General features: G+C 31.0%; 1 protein-coding gene across 1 annotated transcript in view; it reads left to right on the plus strand.

Annotated features, from left to right (window-relative positions):
- LOC113399175 (thrombospondin type-1 domain-containing protein 4-like) overlaps positions 1 to 24,255 on the plus strand; it is a 117,032-nt gene that overhangs the window by 26,903 nt on the left and 65,874 nt on the right. Inside the window, exons 2-3 of the mRNA XM_026638257.2 lie at positions 16,038 to 16,107; positions 18,713 to 18,849. Of these exons, the coding sequence (XP_026494042.2) occupies positions 16,038 to 16,107; positions 18,713 to 18,849 (207 nt within the window). The remainder of the gene's footprint in view (positions 1 to 16,037; positions 16,108 to 18,712; positions 18,850 to 24,255) is intronic.

Below are 24,255 nucleotides of genomic sequence, written 5' to 3' on the forward strand. Positions count from 1 at the left end.
CAACGTCGTGGATCCGATTGTGTATCACTGGATTTTGACAGTTTGGGTATCGAGAATGTACTTGTTTATATATATATATATATTCAACGTGAATGGTAACGCGATATAACTCGTAAGACATAACAAGATTCGAGCTATTCATTTTTAATCAAAGGTTTTTCAAACTTCAAGTTTATGTACTGATAATATAATCAAACATGTTACCTTTATAAAAATACTTGTTTTTAATATTAACCAGTTCGATTTACTGCCGTATATAAATAGGGCTTAGATGATTGCATTCCTTGGTTGTAATTTATATCAATTATCTAATTAATCTAGGGTTCAATTTTAAGTTATAATCAAAGGTATTTTGATAATTACGTTATTATGTACCTAGTACTTGACTATGTCGTTGGTCTAGTGGCTTGATATAAGGCCACAGATCCTGGGGTTTCCGGGTTCAAACCCCAGGTTGACTGATAGAAAGCTATTCGGTTTTCTGACGAAAAATTCTTCTATCCTCGATAGATGTGCGCCAACTCTTTCCGGTCATGTCGGATTTGCCGGACTGGATTTAGAGGATATTGGACCTGTGTACGTATTGCGTATACATTTGTGTACAACATATGGTATGTCTTGTGTAGTTGGCTGGTCTTCCTTGAGATTGTCTGTGATGAGCGAAATCGGTAAGGACGACATCATGATCACCATGCTGCGTGCTTATATATTTGTATAAATCTTCATATAACAAAATTTTAAGGTACATATATATTTTATCTTTGCTATTTATAACTTCTATGTTTTTCGAATATATATTATAAGGCTTTGTGGTTAATAAGAATTGCTGCACACTATAGAAGGTTTTAAATAAATATGTTGTTGAAGACGTAACAATTCAATCGTTTTTAACTATATTAGTAACTTGATTGTTAGAAACTGAGAACTTACTGGGTTTCTTGCCGTTTCTTCTCGATAAAATTTTCGATAAAATCTACATTCATTCGTCGGCTTTAATTTAATCTTGCACATTAACGATTCAAATGAATGATATATTTTCCATTCTCATTTTGATTTTCAAAATACAAAGATTCTAATAGACATTTTTGTACCACCAGATTACGTTAAACATATTTTATTCAGGTATTCGAAAATTGCGCTCATTAAATCCAATGTTTGTTTTCGGTTCTCAAATATCAATTAAGTCTACCTACAAATTGCACATTTTATACATTCAGGGCACAATCAATCAAAAGCGGCCGTAATCAAGTAGCAATCTGGTACAGGCGTGGAAGCGTACATAATAATTGTAGGTAGTTGATTCTCTAAGACCATAAACAATATACAGAAATGGTATATTGTTGGTGTATAAAATAATGTATTGTACGGTATATATACTGAACCGCCAATAGGAATGTAAAATAATTAGGTCAGTATTTAGGGTTCCGTACACAAAGGGTAAAAGGGTATTACTAAGACTCCGCTGTTCGTCCGTCTATCTGTCCGTCTGTCACTAGGCTGTATATTTAGTATCAAGTTAGACTTAGAATAAAATAAATATTTAAGGGCTTAAGTTTATATGTTAGCCACATACACTGTACATGATTTTATTGCCGTTTTTGTAGATAATGATACGGAATCCTTCGTTTGCAAGTCCGACTCGCGCTCGCTTTCTAGAATCCCAATTTTGTTATCAACATTATTATTATATTTTTGTTACGAAAATGATAAACTCATTTTCTCATCGATCGTAACGATTTTTTTTTTATAAACGTAAAGAGTACAGAAATTGATATAACCTAACCTAACCTAAAATCTGATCCCGAATAACTAAAGCTCTTCTAACGAGGCGGATATTAGTTGTTTTATAAAATCATATTCATTAATAATATAATTTATAGAGTTATTTATATATAGAAAAAAAAACGAATCATCACATCACAACCTACTACGGGTACCATTTATTTATAAATAGCAGTATCAACCCGAAATTTAGTTTCATAAATGAATTGCTTACTTACAGATACCTACCATAAGCATTTTTTTCTCGTTAAATAAATATCAATTAAGTTAAAAACAAAATGTTTTTTTTTTTTTACCAACTATGATTGATGCCATTTCCATAATCTTTGACATCTATGATAGATCTTTATTACGCAGCGCCTAACTCTCGGAACCTAGACTGGTACTTTTTAATTGCGAGTCTAGCTCCGTTATTCGCTTTGTGAAGTCACGCTCCGGGATAAATCGCCATCTTGAGAGCTTCGAATCAGAATTACAAGTGATAAGAAGAACTCGTTACGGAATCAAAACAATACTGGCCGGATTGCATTAACATTGTAAGGAATGAGAGTTTAAACTCAAATTTCTCTCTCTCTGACTTGAAATCTAAATTATATGATTATATATAATAATAAATATGTAAATATATTATTTATTATCTACAAACTTCGTTCTTTAGTTTTCTCTAATATCGGTGAGCGGGCAGGCAAATCTGCCACGTGATGGTAAGTGGTCACCTCTTACTTACATTGCGCCAATGCGCCCCCTACCTTAGGCGCTAAGATATTATGTCCCTTGTGCCTGTACACATGCTTCCTCACCTTTCAAACCAAAACACAGCAATACTAAAAAATGCTGTTTGGCGGTAGAATACCTAACGTGACAAGCTTGCACATAGCCCTCCCACCAATTGAATCGGTGATTTTATTGTTCCGGTATCCAAAAGAGATACTTTTTTTACGTGTACTTTTAGTACTCAACGTACGCGTGTCAATAATATAACATGCCCATTGCCCGTTCTAGAGCTGTCTCTTTAGAATTTTTATAATTAATTATTATATTTATAATTGTTCTTAATTGACGTACTCTGTAATTAAAATGGTGGAAGAGAGTAACTATTGAATTTCTTGCCGGTTCTTCTCAGTAGAATCTACTTTCCGAACCGGTGGTAGCTTTAGATTTAATTCAACATTGTAACATGACGAAAGGTGCTTATATGAGCCTACTTAAATAAAGAATAGTTTAATTATATTTTTTTATATTGATTTAGATCAAAATTTTGTATAATTGTAACTGTAACTAAAACCGCTATCACGACACAATAATAAAATAAGATGTTCAAGTCCAATTCGTACAAAACCTACCATTGTATTCGTACAAAACCTGTCATTGGTTTCAGATGTACCAAGAGATGAACAGATGTCGATTGTGATGTTGATTTCTATGTAGATTTATCTAATGTAGAACATATAATTTCTAAATAAAGCGAGCTCTTTAACGTACTATATTGTATTAAAATACAAATAGATATTTTTAAGGAAATAATGTATCTATTTTTCTCTCTCTCTTTATCTACATGTATTTATCTCTTCTTTTCTCTCGAAATATATATTTATATATCTAACAAGGTGAATTGATGATCAGTCCTATATTCAATTTAAAAGAAGCAACATCCTCGTCTTAATAGCCGGGAACGTTTTCGTTAAAAAAACAATCACGATAGTTAATAAAGATGATGTCCTCCTGACCCATTTCTGGCACGGCGGCTATTCTTAACGGAACATGCAAAAATGTGCGCGAATACTGTATTTGCACTCTTAAAGTCCGAGGCTAACCTGACACGACCGGAATAAAACCAGGAACAGCAACAACGCTTCACGAACTACACGATATCTAGAACTTCCTACTGCATAACTTCAGAGTGCAACAGAAAATTTGTGGATCAACTTTATATTTAGACTAGTAGCCGAGACCTCACGTTCTGCAACCGCCGAAGTTGACGACTGTGCCAACTGTGACAACGGTAATTAAATACATAGACAATGACAACAACATGAAGAATTTCTGAACCGTTATTGTTCCAAGGGAGCGGTCAGATATTCGCGCCACGCAAGTTGATCATTACGTCATATTATGTGATCGCATCGAAGTCGGATATGTATAATATTTTATCGCAATTAATTTTACTAAGGACCACAGTGCACGGAAGCTTACTGTCATCTTTATTATACCTGATCTGACTACAACATTAAGCTTTAAGTGCATGCATAAATGCATATAAAAACTTAAGGTTGATATTATTAATATTAAAAATGCGAAGTTTCGTAACACACAGAATGATAAAAAAAAGAGTTGAAATGTACATTTTTTTAGAGATTTATTGGATTCATCTTAAATTTAATTAAAAGCTATTATGAAAGTAAAATAACTAAACCGTAGATATTAAAAATAATGACATTTTTGAAACAAATAATGATGTACTTAACTGAAGTTACCATCAAAAAAGATTTATTTATTTTTAATGAATATAACTATTTTTAATATGCCTATAAAATTTTATTTCAACTAATATTTTAATAAAATTATACAAATATTTAAAAATAAATGAATTTATAGGTGTGTGCGTAGTGTGTAAAGCGGGAAGAAATAACAATGTCCACAACTTGATCGTAACTCGTATAATACGCACACAATGAACACAGAAAGAAAAAGTCAGAAGGTAACAGAGAGTACCGAAGAAGAAAGCAACAGTTCTGATAGAATTGATAAAACATTTAAATCACTAAAACTAAATACGAAAACAATTTGATATTAAAGGCTAGTAAACGAATCGCATCGAACGTGAGAGATCGACTAACTAATCAGCTATGCACTCTTTGGCGACTTACGATATTACGCGGTGGCGGGTAGACGCGGAACAAAAGCGTCGCTCGGCCGATCCGCCGCATACTACGGGTTTCGCCCGAGTACGCTTGTGTATTAATATTTTGTGTTAATATATGAAAATAAATATATGAAGTGTAATGTCGGTGTGTACTGTATGTATATTATATTATTACATCTATACTAATATATAAAGCGGAAGAGTTTGTTTGTTTGTTTGTTTGTTTAAACGCGCTAATCTCAGGAACTACTGGTCCGATTTGAAAAATTCTTTTTTTGTTGAATAGTCCAATTATAGAGGAAGGCTTTAGGCTATATAACATTACGCTGCGACCAATAGGAGCGCAGCGACAGTGAGAAATGTTGCAAAAACGGGGAAAATTATTCACATTTATGGACTTTCGATGCGTGCGCAGCATAAACGTTTTAAGTTACTCAAAAAATGTGTATGAAGATATATTCCTCTTTTAATAATAAAAAAAAAGTCTGTGACACTATATGTCTATTTGTTAAGAGTGTGCTAGCAGGCGGGGCGCGGCGGCGGATGAGGGGGAGGCGGGTCAGCCCCGCCGCCGCGCTCGCCACTCTCACCCGCGGTGTAGTTCTGCGAAGTAGCAATGCAAATAACGACTTAAAAAAATTAACATTCTTAATAGTTAAATTATTTATCAAAATTAGGTTTTGTTATCAGCTTATTTGCTCATTATTTTTTATCGTTTAAAATCGGTTACATTTAAATCATAATCTGCTGTAGTTTTAACTTACGATATAAGATAAAATTTCAATGAACATTCCTTCGTACTTTGCAAGTAAACAATTCAAACGTTTCACGGTATAAATAAGGTATAAAAATTACATTACACACGTAAAAAAGTTCAAAATGGCGAGCGATACTTTCACCGATGCAGATTAATCATCACTGAGAAAATAAATTATGCAAATAAGCAAATAGGTGAATATCGTTTAAAATGACTACACAAATAAATTAGTAGTTCAATATTTCAAGTAATTTCTATTACGTTCAAGCATATTCAACACGGTTGTACTATAATCACCTTATGAAATAATAACACCAAAGGAGAAACAATCTAAACTTCTTATTGTTCGGTTTGTTTATCTTATTACGTTTAAGTTAATATTGTTTGTTTTCAACCGACTTCAAAAAGGAGGAGGTTATCAATTCGTCTGTATTTTTTTTTATATGTCTGTTACCTCATAACTTTTCACTGGATTTTGATAATTTTTTTTTGTTTGAAAGGTAGTGCTTCCCGTGGGGCCCCATTTTAATTTTATCCTGTTACGATGATGGTATCCTTATGAAAACGATATAAGTCTTAAATGTGCATTATGTATGTGCGCGATAAATAGGTGAATAACTCAAAATTGTGCCAACCAATTTTAATGATTCTTTTTTTATTATAAAGGATATACTTCAAGGGTACTATGGTGAAAGTTTGGTAAGGTTCTGAGCATAGGATCCATGACAAAGTAACGGTACGGAAGGGAACGGAACAATTCTAAGGAGCACGTTAGCGATACTCGGCCGAATCTTTTAGAAACAAAAATTTTGACAAAAAAAAACCGACTTCAAAAGAGAAAAAAAATAATATGCTCTAAAAAGTAAAAAATAATTGCTTATTATTCTACAACTTAATAATCAAGTAACTTATTCTACTTACCAATATGTAGGTACGTTCTGTGTTTCCACGCAAGGAGATAAGTATGTACCTACCCACTTTAAATCTAACTTAACACAAACCTATGAATAACAAACAATGATCACAATATTTTTTAGATTTATACTATGTAAAATGAAATTAAAAATATTTAGACTATTTAAAAGTCAGCAAAGTTATTACGATAATATATTATAGTTAAAATTAATGTTATTTTTGGAGGCGGTGTCAGCCAAGGTAGGTTTGTAAATATATGATATACTCCAAATTTGTAAATCTGGTCTATCGATAAATACACTTCTTCTTGATGTTTTTTTAAACCCTATACGTACATAGTGGTCCTATATAATGACAGAAAATTGGAATCAAAATTGAGTGTTTAAGCAAACATGTCTACCGTCAGGTATTACAATTCATGAACTTTTCTCCTAATCCAAGACAAAGAAAAGTCATTCAGATTTACTATTACATTTCCTGTTGAACGTTTTGTTTGTTTTGGCAGAGTATGAATTTTGTTTGTGATTTATTTATTTACAATTGACTTTTTCTTTTGTCTTACATCCAGATGTCGATACACCTGCATCGAATTGTTAACAAAAAAAATATTCGCAATCGTACACTATTGTACAATATTTCTTTTATGTTTAAGAAAAGGGTTGTCATAATTGACCGTATAACAATAAGCAATAAAAACACAGATGTTGGTAATTTATTTAGACAAACTTTACCGGTAATTTTAAGAGGAACTAGAGCAGACATTGTAAGGTCTTGCCTTAAAAGTTCACCGTTATGGAAATTTGTCCATACCTTAAAACTATCTACGAATATGAGAGCACATTTGGGGGGAGGAAGTACAAATTTTCCTTCAAAGTTACTTTTAATAGGAGATGGAAAAGTACCTCATTCTGAAAATAAAATTGAAATTGATCGCGATTTAGGAGAAAAAGTGACTAGCATAGAGGATTTAATATCAAAAGTTTACCCTAATATCGTCGAAATAGAAAATAAAGATTACCAATGGATGTGTCAAAGGGCAATATTGGCGGCGAGAAATAGTAGCGTTGACGAAATTAACGACCTAATTTTAACCAAACTTCCAGGCGATATAACTACCTACACATCTATTGATAATGTAATGGATCAAGAAGATGCTGTCCATTGCCCACAAGAGTTTCTCAATTCTTTAAACCCGAGCGGCCTTCCACCACATTCCCTGAAGTTAAAAATAGGTGCTGCGATAATTTTACTCAGAAATCTTAAACCACCAAATTTATGTAACGGGACCCGCCTTCAAGTAAAATTCCTTCGCAATAACGTGATCGTTGCAACAGTTTTGACTGGTCCGGCAGTTGGTCAAACAGTGCTTATACCTCGCATCCCAATGATTCCAAATGATTTACCTTTTGATTTTAAAAGAATTCAATTTCCCATTAAGTTATCTTTTGCCGTAACCATTAATAAATCACAGGGCCAAACATTTAAACACGTAGGAATCGATTTACGTCAAGACTGCTTTTCACACGGCCAACTATATGTCGCGTTGTCAAGATCGGGTTGCGGGCAAAATCAGTATGTTCTTCTACCACAAGAAAATAAAACTAAAAATATAATCTACGCTAAAGTACTGTAAAACATATTATTAAATCTTATTGACGATTATAATAACAAAAACCAACGTGAGCAATCAAACGATAATCATGATAGTGTTTCCGACAACTACGCGAACGAAGTCGCGGGCACAGCTAGTAAATAATAAATAGAATATTATATCGTATTTGTGTAATTGTATAGTGTAATAAATAAATATCATAAATTAATAAACTAATTATATACACAATAATAATTCACCTACAGATTCATTAAAATAATAAATTATCATTGTATCGATAAGAAGACACAAATATCATTCGTTAGTCAACTTATTGACATTAAAAATTGTATAAAATGTAAAATTGTTAATAAAACTATACACGAATGCATGACATTAATAGGCCGTTAAAAACTAATGGATATAACAAAGCGAAACCGCATCCCCGTAATCAAACCACTGACCGTGTAACGGGTTAATACACGCCTCGGTACCTCAGACCCCAATCGTATAACCGATTGAGACGAATTACACCAATTAGTTTTATGGGCTCACACAAAAGGGTTGATCTTATCTGTTCTGTAAACAAATTAATAATTTGCCGCAATAAAGGCTACTGTTGAGGGTCAAAGCGACCGGCAAATTTACATCAGACGCTCGTAAATTTTAGTAGAATAGGGTTAAATGAATTTTTAATTCGGTTTTTAAATATTTCATCAGTTTTAATAGTACTCGGAGCAATTTATGGCCTAAGATATTGTCTTCATAATTCGGTTTTAAAAACACAAAACGTAAATTATTACCGTAAGTAATGTGATTTGTATGATGCACTTAGAAACCGTTCACGTCTTAAAGTATAAATAAATACGTATTTAGTGTAAGAGCTATTCGTGTGAAGCGTACACTAATCTGTTACTTTATTGTTATACAAGTACAATTATGGTATTTTATATTAGATTTCAAATAAGAGAGATATACAATTCGGTTACATTACAATAATAGTTTTAAAAATAGAATAGGTAAACTTCATTGATATGAAATCTTAATATATTACAAATTTCAACTTGGAGCAATCTCATACTACCTTTGATGAGTCTATGAAATTTTATGAACAAATGTGTAGTAAATTCCTGTATGTTGTATAATACTTTAAACAAAAAAAATGTACAAACATATAACACCAATATACGAATATGATACATCTATATAGCACGTTAATACTCAGTTTTTATAGTTGTAAGTAACATATTAATTTGAAATAATTTTCTGATGAGTTGAATTGACTCATTCGCCGTTTGTAACAATAGTTTTAGAGACATTACAAACAATATTGAGTGTAAAAAAAACTAGTGAATACAGTTCGGGTAGCCAATAAGTTATAATTATAAGTTGATCAACTTGAATATCAAACGGTAACAACACTAATCGAGACGAAAATACTTTTCGTTCATGACGCATCGACATCTCACGTCTTCCGACAAGAAAATGAACTATCGAAACAGGCCCAAGATTATACGCATTAACACAACAAACATTTTAAAGATGGCAAACACATCGTTCCAAATTCGAATTTGACTAATTGCCCTATCACCACAGACAATATATTAAACACATATATGGAACATAGAATATATATTTGTGATTTACATCATTCTTTATTAGTGTTTGTTAATTAAAGAAGATGTATTGATATATGTTTATTATTGTACAATTCGAAAATTTTACGACCTAATTTAAAAACTACGTAAATAATATTGACAGAAGAAATATATCAATATTATCCAGTTATTTAAAAGATATATTGCGATACTTTAATTTTTAGATAAATTAAATAATATATCTTAATAAATACAAATTGTATTTGTATCATTTTCATCTATGTATTATTAAGCCATTTATCCGATTTTAATAATTTTGGGTTATTGTTTTTGTGCATATCCACAACGGTAATTAATTTAAAAAATATATATTCTATGATTGTCCTTCAATAAAATACTTTTTATAAAACCTAGATGAGTAGCTAGCTCATTATTTTACGGATTCATGGAATGCATACTATATACCTATCTATGGACTAGTAAGTTGAGATGAACCCATATACAGAACACGTGAATCTTAACTGGAGTTCTCAAAATTCAGTTCACGCAATCAACACTGATATTCTATGTGTTTAATTAGATTTAATATCAAAAAATGGTCTTACATAAATAAAGCCAAGAGACGTATATGAGTTTGATGAAATTTTGCTTTATCAAAGAACCCACAGCGAAGCAGCGGGATATGGATTAAACTCCAAAGCTTTAGTTCAAGTTGAGATTTACTGGCTGATAGGAACTGTTTCATAAAAAAAAAAACATACAACCGATATTTAAATCATTTACAAAGCTACTTGTACATAATCTATAATAATCCCCAGAAACTATAATAAACTACATATGTATAAAACACATAAGTAGGTCGTATATATAGCAGCACTTAACAATTATAAATCGAACCAAATATCAAACGACTCGAAATTAGTTTTCAACGCTGCATAAATTCGAGTATCAAATTAGGTACATCTTTCATTGGTGCGCGACTGAAATCCGTGATCTCATCGTACCAGAAGTTGTGATTTATCGGCAGATTACTCTGTAAGTGACGCAAGCGAGCACCCGTCCATGACTGCGGACACTCCTTGATGATGTGAGCTACCTAATGCCCCATGGGATAAGCGACATATTCTATACATACAGCTGACTTTGGGTGACACGGTTTTGGAATACCCAATGTATTTAAAAATCGTATTAATATTAGCTACAAGTTTATATTTATTTGGAAGAATTACTTCAGAATATTAGAGAATTATTTTCATAAAATAATTTGTCTAAGTATTTAAGAATGTTTTTTGAGAAATTATTTCGGGGTATCAGATATAAGTTGTTTATTGTGATTTATAACTATCACGGCTAATAAAATAATTAAACAAAAGAAACATTCACAATTATTTTACAAACAAAGGAAAATATTTGTGAAGGTGATGAAATTTTAAAATTACTAATGATTTAATAAAATATTACTTGTGTTAGTTCAATCCCTAAATGTCATGTCTTGTCTCATATATTTTCCTTTCAAAATTAAAAAAAATTATCATACGATTTAACGACTAATCGTCGCATGTAAGGAATATGTCAACGCGTTCTATATTTAAATATGCCAGTGCCAACTGAAAAATGCCGCCGTTGTAAACATGATCCTATTTCCAACGTGTTCAGTGTCAACACTGTTTAAGTGTGATCGAAACAGTATTGGGACAACATTATTGTATCAAAGTTTTATGAATATTTTTACATATGAATATACATAATATGTTCCATTTTGTAATTTAGTCTGTTCTATAAAAGTTGACTTTTGTGTGAATATTAATAATAATCAAAAGCAATGTATAAAATAGGATTTTTGAAAAGAGTTTTAGAATCGTTAGAGAGAAATGAAAATAAAATTATATACGTTTATCATTGATTCGAAATAAATTTCATTAAACTTTTTATTTTGTCTGAAATGCAACGAGATCTCATTAGTTTTTTTTTTTATGAAGCGTTGTTCAAAAAAATATTAAAATGTATTGGCAAATGTCAAAGTTGGACAATGTCTATCACTTGATATTATTAGAATAGCGATAATGAGACCCAATGAAACAGGTGGATCTTAACTGAAAATTGCTTGTTTATAACTAAGCATCAGTATTTGAAGTGCTAAAACCGTATTTACAACTCGTCTCGTGTTCAACTGTGAAGGGAAACATCGTGAGGAAGTCTGTCTAAAGATATTCTGAGATTATATATAATATTCGCGTACAACAGAATAACCTGGATTTAGTTCTGACTAACAAAAGAGGCGGAATGTGCCCTGATAATAAACAAAAACGGGTAACAAAAACTATATCGAATCTTCCATCATTTCTATTAACATTTAATCATTGCTATGGTAGGTCATTTTTTTTATAATTCCTAGAAACTGTTCAAAGTTTCAACAAAACTTAATGTTTTACGCCTAGAATTTTATTCGATGTATGACATTAAGACGGAATTTTGTTTTTATATTAACGTCTCTTATAGCGTTAACAAGACGTCAAATAAATACCATTTATACCAGTTAAAATATTTCAAATTAAACTCAATGACATTCCCATAGCCTAAAAATCAAAACGCTTAACATGCCGCTTGAATACATTACACAAATCGGTAAATAAATAGATTTATTGTGTTCATTCATACCTTCGACACACGTTATAAATAGTAAGGTTGATGTTTTACATAGCGCTATGTATATACAAAGATATTTACTAAACTTTATTACCTTTATTAAATTTTATTGACTTCTTTATCATTATGAAATCGCTTTCATATTTAATAGTTACATTAATTAAAAAAAAAATTGTAACATTACGATTTGAAAAGATGAATTTAACCGTCCAGAAACAATAAAATCATGTCTTTTATTTATTATTATTTAATAATAAGATTCCATCTTGTATAACTCATATGCATTGCTAATCAAGATTGAAATTTTGAAACGTGTCAAAATTATATGTGCCGTAAATACAATTAGACCAGTGTAACCGCAAGTTGTGTCAAACATTTGCTATGTTTCTTAAACACACTAAAGGTTTGCTTGCGAACTTTTCTTTACTGTGTTGGATAAAATTCTGCCATATAACTCTCCTGACCCGTATCGAAGAACACCTCTATAACCCTTGGCACAATTGTATATACATTATTACTTAACTTATAATAATAAAGCTGCGCTACATCGCGCTATTTCCCAATGAACGGTTAGCCTTAGCAAGCCCTTTGCGATCTTATCGCTCACTTTATATTCAAAGCGCCACCGATCGGCGATATAAAGAACACGCGGGGCTGTGACGGAAATTATAATTGTTATTTAATAATAAATGATGTGTATGGTTTGTGTTCGACACGATTTAGTTGAGCCCTTTGTTGCTAATCATTATATATTCCCTGTCTATGCGTTACGTTGACAGCTTTTCCGCTTCTGCGCGTATGTTTAATCTTTAATATATATGTTATTGATATGTTAATAACGTTCATGTGGTTCAGCTTGGTATAAACCTTTGAACAGCTAGCGTCCTCAAACGAATATAGTACCGCAAGTCTTTCGAGCGATTCCATAAGAACAAATTCAATACTCACCGCAACACGAGCGTAAATTTTCATGAAGATAACATGCAACTTTCATTGTATTAATTATAACAGTTAAAGAGAAAATATCACAATAACGTATTATAGTAACTCGTTATTGAATATTAAACGAGTGTATTACGAAGGGAGTTCTCGAAAAATAGCGCAGCTGGTGATTTTGGTCAGGCAAAGGAGAAAAATCTGGGAAAAACAGTTGTATAACTTTTTACCATTTTTTATTACTATAAATTTCACTTACTTGATTTAAGGATTAAAGCATTTAATCTTTTGTTTATAAACTTATACCTGAACAGAATGTTAGTTAATTATAAAAAAAGTAGCTGGCTTCTTTGGGGTCACAAACGGTAATAACACCATTGCTTCATTAGTACATATAAATTTAAAAAGTAAAAAAAACTGTCAACATCATAACATATGTCAATAGATGTTATACTTTTGAATATAAATAATATTATTTTCTGGAAGTTTCGACCGAATTATAAAGTCGATACCTTTATTAAGAATTTTAATGCCATTATATTCATATATAAAATAAATGATATTTGCAAAATGTAATAGTTTTAAAAAGTAAACAACATATATAACTTTTACACTTATTTATTGTCTTTAAAAACCCCCCGGATAATAATAATAATATAAGTGGATAATATGCTTAAGGCAAAGACATTGAAACATTCATATAAAATATAATGGTCGTATAGAATTATAAAGAGTTATCTCCGCGATCGACAGCAACGCTTTACAATTACCATATGCGGTGGCTTAACTGTAATAATGAGGCCTTATTGCTGCTAAAATTAAATACCGAAATGCTTAACTCACTCGAAGTTCATATCCTGAAACGTAACACCAAGTTGGTTTGATTGACAGAAAGTATACATGAATCATAATTACATTTTTAACTGATTACGATCAAACAAGTATCGTTATGATTTTACACTATTTTTTTACCACTTGAGCTCCAATAGCCTTATCGATTTTGTAAAATATGTACGGAACCACACTAAGTATGGCATCAAGCACGTAATCAATTTAATGCACACATGCAGCAGATTTTATCAAACAATTGTAGGTTTTCTGTTGATGTTTCTATGCCGAGAACATATAAATATTCAACGTCGCTCGGGTTTGGTTTTTAGGTTAAGATTAACGTATTCTAGATACTGGACCAACTCGGCTCTATTGATATATTTTCGGAGAACAAATTCAAATTAGATTAGAAAAAAATCGTAAATCTACATACGTATATCCTTTAGCAATGGGTAGGATGGATAGATGAATTGAAATACACATGCACGTAATTTTGTACACTATGTCATTGTTTATTATCAATATTTTTTATTTTTTTATCTGTGTTTTATAATTAATTTTTCAAATCAATAACAGACCTAATGACATTAGAGTTTAATGAACGGAACTAAGTCCAGACACACAAGTTGATTTATAAATACATTTTAATATTCAATACTTATTAGACTATCCTAAAAAATAATCCGTTTAATGTCCTTTAATTCAATGTTTACATGAAGTAAATCTATAACAAACATTGTTTACAACAAATTGTCTGACAGAAATAGCGATATCGGAAGTTGAATTAGGTTCATTCGGTCCAGATGCTACTGAGATGCAAGTTGCATTCTCGTTATCTACTGCACGCTGCCCGGAATTCAATTAGTGAATTAACATGATATGTCTAGCTTAAACAAATAATTATTGTGCTCGCTGTATTCGAGGAACTATTTTAAATATATACATACATGTATGTATGATCATTATAGTAGTTTACTTTAAATACACTATCAATTCTTATGTAAGTCATAAGACTCATTTTAAGTGAAACGTTTAGGTTACATCAGACAGTGAATTAATAGTAAAAGTTAAAAAAAAAAAAATATTGTAAGCAATTTCTACTGTTGAGGAGTTATTCGTTCGGAACCAAACCAGGGAGTAAAATTAAGTCATGCTTAACATAAATATGATTTAACATCGTACACATACATTTCAGCACCGTAGGATAAAAGTGTATCCAATTCGGCTTGCAAAATTTGACTTAGACAAACAGTCGTCGCAGCTAAACACTTGCAAAAAACAGCTTCACTTCTATCCTGTGTAGGAAAATATAGGTAATTTTATAGACTTATAAATTATTATTGTTACAATGTTTTTAAGTTGATAGAACGTTCTATAGCCGATAAGGGACATAATATTTAAATTAGGAGCCGACGAAATGCTGAATTGAACAAACCGCAAATATTAATCTCCATTTTCAAATTAAACCATAACTTTTCAAAAACCTATTAAATCCTTTCTGTATATTGAATATAGGTATATACTGCTTCCATTGAGGGATAGGTTGATTCATTAATGTATCGCTCGGAGAATTGGAAACGAAATGTTAGCAGCGTTCCTGCCGCCATTCCATGCGGTCATGATTATATTGTACAGAAGCAATTTTTTTTTCTACATATTTTTTAACTTGTTATATAGATAAATAATGAACAAAAGGGCTGTGTAATTAATTGATTTTATCGTTACTATTCATGATCAAACTAAACACACACATACTTATAAAAACCCACCGACACACTCATGTTACTTTTTATGTAATTCTTAAGACCTATACATACAAAACACGGGCAAAAGACATTGAAGACATTGGTGAGTGGTGGTTGGTTTAAAAAATAGTAACCATTCCATACATCACCAATGCATCAACTATGGATACTACGATGTTATGTCCCTGTAGAACACAATAATACTAAATATTGCTCTTACGTACTCGTACTTTTCTCTTATATTTAATCAATATATATTAAATAATTATTTTATATTTACATTATCGTACATTGAAAGTAATTTTATTGAATGTAGTATTTATAATCACGTAGTATTTAAAATATGTTATATAGAACCTTTTTGTTGTTACAGATTAATCGCAGTATGGCTGAGAATACCACTAACATATGCACAAAATATGAGTTCCGAGGTCGGCTTGCCAGTGAGTACCTACTATATTATTTATCAAGTTCAGTGTATTAAATCAAAACAATACTTAATTATTAATAGACTTTATTAAACCTATTAAAATTTACTTATAATTTTTATGTAATCTAAGCTATAAAACTATAAATTTTCTATAGGATCATCAATTTATATTTCAAAAATCGATAATTTAAACAACATAACTATTTTTAAGGTAACAATACAACTATTTATATGGCAGAGTAAAGAGCAGCAGATAAAATATTTAAATTTGGAAAATAAAAATTAAAAACTGGATCTTAAAATAATAAACGTGCTCTCGTTTACAAGATCGCTGTTCTGTTGAAATGTCACTAACGAATATGAATATATTAAATAAAAAAAAAACAAAACACTAAATGGAAAATGTTTAGATGTGATTCCTTATTAGGCACAGTAACTTTGATATAATCCTAATGTATACATATCAATATGGATGTTGATATTTTTATTGAATTAACATCCGTACATTACCATTAATGTATTTAATCTTTAGGTAAAAATTACCAAATACTCACATGTAAGGTAATGGTCACACAGATGTAACGCGTTTTATGATTGGTAATTTTATTTCCATTTGAGTTTAAGATAATTTGAAATTAATAACTATTCGACATACCCTACGGTTGGGTCATTACTATTACTTTGGCCTCATTGTCTAATGATGCCTATTTGATTTGCTAAGCGGAATATTTTAGTTACGTCAATGAACAATCAATAATGTCCCCAATAGAAACTGCGTGGGCAATCAAAGTTTAAGTTTTTATGACCTGTCTGATATGTATATATTGCTTTTATATCTCTTGGTTACAACTGTGAGACCATTTGGTACAATGGAAGTGAAGTTCGTCGTACAATAATAATACTATATTAATTTATTTACTATGAAAACTACTGTTACACAAGCTGTCACAAAGGGGTCTTATGTCTTGTTCGATTTTTGAAACTATTGTTTTTTGGGCTGGTTATAGAAAATTTTAAGGAAAACATTAAACATTTAAAGTAGCTAGCTGCTCTCAGCAATTGCAATAAGCAGATATGAATCTCATCCCTATCAGTTTTAATAATACAGAAAAACCAACCTGCAATACAAACAAGCCTCTATCTAAAAATCTTCAAATTCGTTTTATCGTGATGCTGTTAGCCTTTATTAAAAATTTTTTTTTATAATAAAGAGCTTCGTTTTTGTTTTCATTATTATTTTTAGATTAAATTTTTACAAAGAGACATATATTGCAAATGTTCTAATACTTTTTATATATCGTCCCGAAATCGTACTTATGAGAAATGAGATCTACTAACTTAACTTTAAAACAGATTTCCCAAAAGTACCATTATGGCACTTTCGCCTTTCTTCCTTTCCATTGATATTTTTATGAAATATCGTAAACAGGATTTCACATGCATATCAAAATCATAACAAAAGTAATTTTTTTACAATTAAATATTAAAAATAATAATAAATTAATATTCCGGTGTTTCAGATATTAAGGTAATTGTCATTTTTAGTTTAGTTCCATTGATTTTTTTAAAAAAATACTCCTAGTTGGTTTAATTACTAACTTATACGACTGTATTATTGTGAAGCCCTATGTTTAATTCCGCGATCAGCTAATTGTGAATTTGTATTTTTATATCACGAAAATATCAGAAGCATGTAGAAAGTAATGCTATACTTCCGTGCCTTGGAAAACACGCCTTCTCTGACCTTGAGAGAAGGCTAAAATGTAGATTGAATAGATATTATTAATTTTATTGGAAATAAACAAAGATACATTAAGCACTTGAAATGTGATATCGTTATATTCGTGTCAAACACGAATTTGGAATGCTATAAACAGTACCAGTATTATAAATATGTTTCTTACATTTTTATTTAAAACTACATTTAAGATCCAGTTAGTACAAGTGTATCTACAGGTTTAACAACTAAGTTATTTTTTTCATGGTGTAGGTAGGTGGACAGGCAGATAGGTTTCCTGATGGTTATAGTGGTCATCACCGCCAATAGGCATAAGAAATATTAACCATACCTTACATCGCTAACCACCAACCTTGAGAACTAAAATGTTATTTCCCTTGTGCCTGTACTTACACTGGTCAAATTTTCTTTCGGCCCCAAGACTTATTAGCGGTGACCGCTTACCATCAGATGGCCCATTCGCCCGTAGTCCTAAAGATTTCATAAATGAACATCTACCTTTTTTCTATTTAACCAAAATCAAACTTTTATTCCGCCTAAATACTACCTCAACGAGGTACTGGTCCATTTTAAAGATATGAATATATGCATATACAAATATGTATATAATTATATCACAATTATATACATATTAGCTAAAAGTGCTTAAGAAAGAAAGAAAAGTTTATCTGTAGGATCGAACACGAGTCTTCGCAACGCTAGGGGACTCGTCAACAAAACTGCAGATCCTGAGTTACTGGCTTTAAGATTGCTTGTTTATAAAATTGGCTCATTGTAGTCATGTGAGGAAAGTTGATTAAGATATTACAAATGTATTTGAAGATATTAACAGTATGTATAATTATATGTCTTTATAAAATCATTTATTTACATATTCCAGCCTCATTCGCCGCTAACACGAACGAACGTAACGACATACGCCTGGAGCGCATGGGGCGCGTGGAGCTCCTGCTCGCGGACCTGCGGCGGCGGAGTCGCCGTGCAGGAGAGGCACTGTCTTCCAAGGGATCCTACTAGGTGAATTTTTAGTCTATTATAGATAACAGCTTCAGAATCTGACTGTCTAATAAAGTTCAACGAATTAAGAGGAAGAGAGCGATAGAAGGAAAAAAAAAATATTTGGACCTAAAATTTGCACACAATGTAGCTTACATTACATAATTAAGACTAGCAAATATGTGTACATATAAAAAACCCAATATAATTTTACGAAACATCATACGAGTTTCCGAATTACAAAAAAAAATACATTAAAAAATACAGACACAGACAATATTAATTATTAGCTAAAACACAAATGTAAGAATATCCATATAAAAAAATTAAAGTTATATTTATTTAATCTTACTAAAAAGATAAATAGATCTGGCAACACCGATTAAATATACTATCGAAGTTTCAAACTAACAAATAAAACACAAATTAAAATGTTATAAAACGACAACAATCAGACGATCGAACGAGGTAATACCTATCTATAACATTCATTCTAAGAGATAACGGGATAGATTAAATTAAAATATATCCTTTACTAAGTTCTAACTAAAAACCAAATTCGTGTTTGACTCGGAAAAACAAACAAGTCAACGGTTGAAGAAGATTAATGATTGCATTCTATCGATATTGTTGGTCGAGTTTTGTCTTAATTTATTTCATTATTAGAAGCCGCCATTTTTTTTATATTTCTCAATGAATTTTTAAAAACAAATACTCAGTAACATTTAGAAAAAAATAAATTATGTTTATTGAAAATTCGTTGAATATTTTTTTTGGATACAGAGATGTTTTCTTTTAATAACATAAACAACCAAATCTGGTAAATATCGTTATATGAAAATAGGTAAAGAAATAAATAATCTATTAATAATTAAACAGAAATAATTTTACACCGTGTGAAATAGTGTAGGTTAAAATTGTACTTAATTTTTTTTAATACCGATTCGAGGCAATAAATAGTAACAGACCTAATTTAATTAAAATGAAAATGTTATTAAAATTGTTACAATTGAATAAAAACTTATAGCAGGGTCATTATTCAAAAACGGTAAGTAACAAGTTCACGTGGTCGGCCCTGCAATGCCCATTGATCGTAGATCATAGATCACAATGATATCTAATGATACGGCGCGTAATCTGTAAAGGATATCTGCCCACCGCAGGAGAACCTTATAGAGATCACTTCGCTACTATTGGTTCTCGAATATACAAATCGAGTATATTTTTAAATTGTATTTTGGAAAAAATATTACATTGAAAGGACTAAAATAAAAATATAATTCATGTGCGAAAGGATAAATTTTAAAATACGAATTATGCTCTATTTATTATTAATTTTTAATATTATCTTTTTAATAATGACGAAATAAAAAATAGCTTGTAAAAGTTTGTATCAACAGCAAAGACTTATAAATTCTAAAGAAGCTATGAATTATTTCAAGTTTTTTAGGCGAAAACTTGTGTCTCGTATCATTGATTAATGAGCAATTATTATTATGTACATTGATATTATGCAAAATATTTCGTATATCTCTGAAACATTTGCATTAATAATTTGATTCATAATTTTGTATTAAGATAATCCGTATAAGTAAATCTTGATTAAAACAATAATTATCACTTTTATATACATATATAATAAATAATAAGAGCCAAGGAAGCTCCCATTTCCGAGGTACGATATGGTATAAATTAAATAGATGCATCTCACATAATATCATTTTTTTATAGACATTTTAATTTATTGTTTGAATTATTTTACTAGGACATACTCGTGATGATTTTTGTACCGAACGATAGAGAAAAAATATGTCGATACATAAAATATATATTTTCTATTCATAAAAAAGTATAAGCATGATAATAAAATTTATTTAATAATTATGAAAACCATTTTAATAACGTGACCGATAGTAGGGGCAATCAAAAAAGAATACTATGACGGCATCGGCGATCGCCTTTGTACCAGAGATATCATAATTTACTCGTTACAACTGTGCTGCATTGTAAAAATATCAACTGCTTAATCCAATGTTAAGATTTATTAAAATAAAAAATAAAAATAATATAAATTATTGCTAACATAAAAAGTCAGTCCATTTAAGAACTTTTAAAGCCTAACGCCTAAATGAATATTTTTGAAATTATTATTTACACTTAGATTTGATTGTACAAGAAATACAATAACCAAGAATAAATCTATGACCTGGAGCTAAAATCACACTTATCTATATTCTACAATCGAATTAAATATAAGTTGTATAAAACTTAAAATAGCTCCAATTTCACTTTATTTCAACACGTATACAGGCATCATATTAATATGAAGAAAGGTTTATCGTATAGACCCTTAACGTCACTTCAATCTTGTAAGCTCACAAATGCAATAATAAACTAACAAAACATTACAACAGACACAAACAAAAACTACGTTTTATATGCACGCGGAGACGACGCATTTACTTGGGAACCAATAATCATTAATGTGGTTTCGCCATCAGAACCAATCATTGAGTCAAAGGCTACATACGTTGTGACCCTGATCGCCCTTTTTACGTCCAACATACCAAATTAAGGCAATATTGAACGAAAGATGGAACAAGCCTTCGCATACAAGTTACAACTATTTTCGACAGCGCCTTTGATTGACGCACAATAATTTAAGAACCAATCGCTAATGTTTGATTGTTATATCATTGTTTGCACCGGTTTTCGAATTTCTATGTGAATGTTGTAGGTTCATTAGGGATAGCGCTGAGTCAGTGTGTATCGTGTTAGTGTTTGGCTGTCTGTGTTAACACGATAACGTATAGCGGAGCCATAAATTGATAGAAAAATAACTAACATAAAACTCAGCTCGATTAAATAGTGTTTGAGATCGCTTAGATCTTACAGCGTTTTATACGATATGTTTGTTTGATTTTGATATTAGGAATAAGTTTATATTAATACTAGTCATCTGTGGCTTCGCTAGCCTCTTAGAGGTTGGTTGTCATGTGTTAGGCAAAATAGTAGCCTATGTCCTTCCTTGGAGTTCAAGTGTGCTTCATACCAAAATTCATCAAATTCAAAAAAATTGGTTTAGTAGTGAAAGATCGACAGACAGACAGAGTTATTTTCACACTTATAATATTCATATAGAAGTATAGATTATTAGTGACATAAATGTCCTCAAAAGCTGAGAACGCATTGGCAGTTCCTCTATTGCTGGTAATCTAAATATTCGTTAACGCCTTTTCTTAAGTTCTATATATATAGACTAATAATGTCAAAAATAACGATGTTCTTTGATATGATATAAACCAGATACCCTTCTATTGCTCATCTGTTTGTATGTGTGCAATTACAGGAACAGACATAATATCATGTTTGATTCCATGGATAACAGAATAAATAAAAAATAATAATATGTCTACCAGTGTCTTGGCAGAGATAACCATTTACTACCAGTACAAGTTGACTTATCTATGCCTAGTAAAAATGAAAGTAAAATTAACAGGTTAAACATAACATTAAATGTTTTATTAATTTCAAAGTTTATATTTGAAGTCCTACTTTGCTATGAAAATATATTTCCTTTGTTTTTTGGTCTGACAATATAATATGTTACGGAAGCTAAAGGATTACGAAATCTTGACTCAATTTATTTATCTGACATGGTCATTGGTCAGTGTGCACGTGCAGTCGAGTGTTCTCAGTTGAATGAATTGTATTCCGTTCAACTGACTCACGTGAATTCATGTAGCTGTCATAGCGTCTTATGTCAATGTCATTTGTCACCGTCAAACCATAGACAAATAACTTTTATAATTTTAGTTATATGCACACGTACACACACATAAACATGTTGTGATTTGCAGTCAAATTTATTTTTTAAAACTATTGGCATAGTACTGCCTAATTAATAAAATGATCTATTGTCTTAGCTCGATAGGTCGACTGCCATACAAAATATGATATGCCATTTTTATACGTGAGTCCTTTAAATGTCGAAATTATTATAATCAATGTCGCATCGCATTCTAATATTTCATAATCGTATGTTGTGATGAGTTTCTAATACGACTTTACATAGTATATCTGCAGTAGACTTAAAATTGTCATTTCATATTTTATTTAATGAATTGAATGCTGAATTCATTACTATGAGAGCTATCAAATACGACCACACCAGCTGGACACGACGACCGCAAAATATTGCATGCGGGCCAATCGAACCAGAATCAAAATTTATTTTAACAATCGCTTTATGTGCGGAACCAAATGTTTAAACCGTACTTTAACGATTACACGAACTGAGCTTTTGCGTCATATGTGTTGTAAAATACGTACTAAATGAATATATCGTTGTATTCGTTGGAATAACATTCCTTTGATCGCGTCAATGATATTGTATAATTGGTTTTCGCCATCAATTTCATGGCGGTAGCATTTGATATTGCTATTATAGTTTAATGAACATTTGTTTAAAAGTAATATGATGCGTTCATTTAATTTTGATAATATAAAACCAACAATACTTCTTTGTGTATTTGTATCCATTATTCGTTACGTACAAGCAGTTCTCAGTGGAATACACATGTGGCAGAATTTCGTTGAAATTAGACACATGCAGGTTTCCTCACGATGTTTTCCTTCACCGCCGAGCACGAGATGAATTATAAACAAATTAAGCACATGTAAATTCAGTGGTGCCTGCCTGGGTTTGAACCCGAAATCATCGGTTAAGATGCACGCGTTCTAACCACTGGGCCATCTCAGCTCGTAAATAAAATACATTAAATACAATCAATTTGCTTATATGCCGGTATATATACTAGAGAAAGTTTTTAATTGACATATATTAATTTAATACATTACTATTCCGCTTAACAACTCATATCCTTTTTAATTCCAAATTACCGATGGTAAATTCGACGACATTCTAAATCGCGTGTCTAACGCGGTAGCGTGTCAAGCCAAGTTCAAGTAAAAGAAATGGCGAGCAGCACCTTGTGTTAGATTTTCACGAATCCATAATAAATACGACAGATTTATTTAGATATAATGGTGTAATGTCAATTCAAGGACAAAGTAGTTTATTTAACTTAACTCCACTTGCTAATGGAATAGGCTCCATCACCCAGGTTATAAACACTACATTGTGTACGTGTGGCCTTCTTAAGTTATTCTCGTTGTGAAGAATGCTGAGCTGAGATATATAGGACGAAGTATCCACATCGAGCTGAATGATAGCCAGTTTGTTGCGTCACATTCCCTTAAAACGTCAAAGCTATAGCGCATCATTATATTTATTTAAAAAATACTTTGTCTGTGTTTTATACATTTTTGATATTCGTGTGTTGTTACATAATTTGCTATTATTTTAAATTTTTCTAGCTTATAGGGTGACGTTTAAATTACTGTTTCATTTCACGTATCATATTT

Source organism: Vanessa tameamea, chromosome 18, assembly GCF_037043105.1.
Source record: "Vanessa tameamea isolate UH-Manoa-2023 chromosome 18, ilVanTame1 primary haplotype, whole genome shotgun sequence".
NCBI lineage: Eukaryota > Metazoa > Arthropoda > Insecta > Lepidoptera > Nymphalidae > Vanessa > Vanessa tameamea.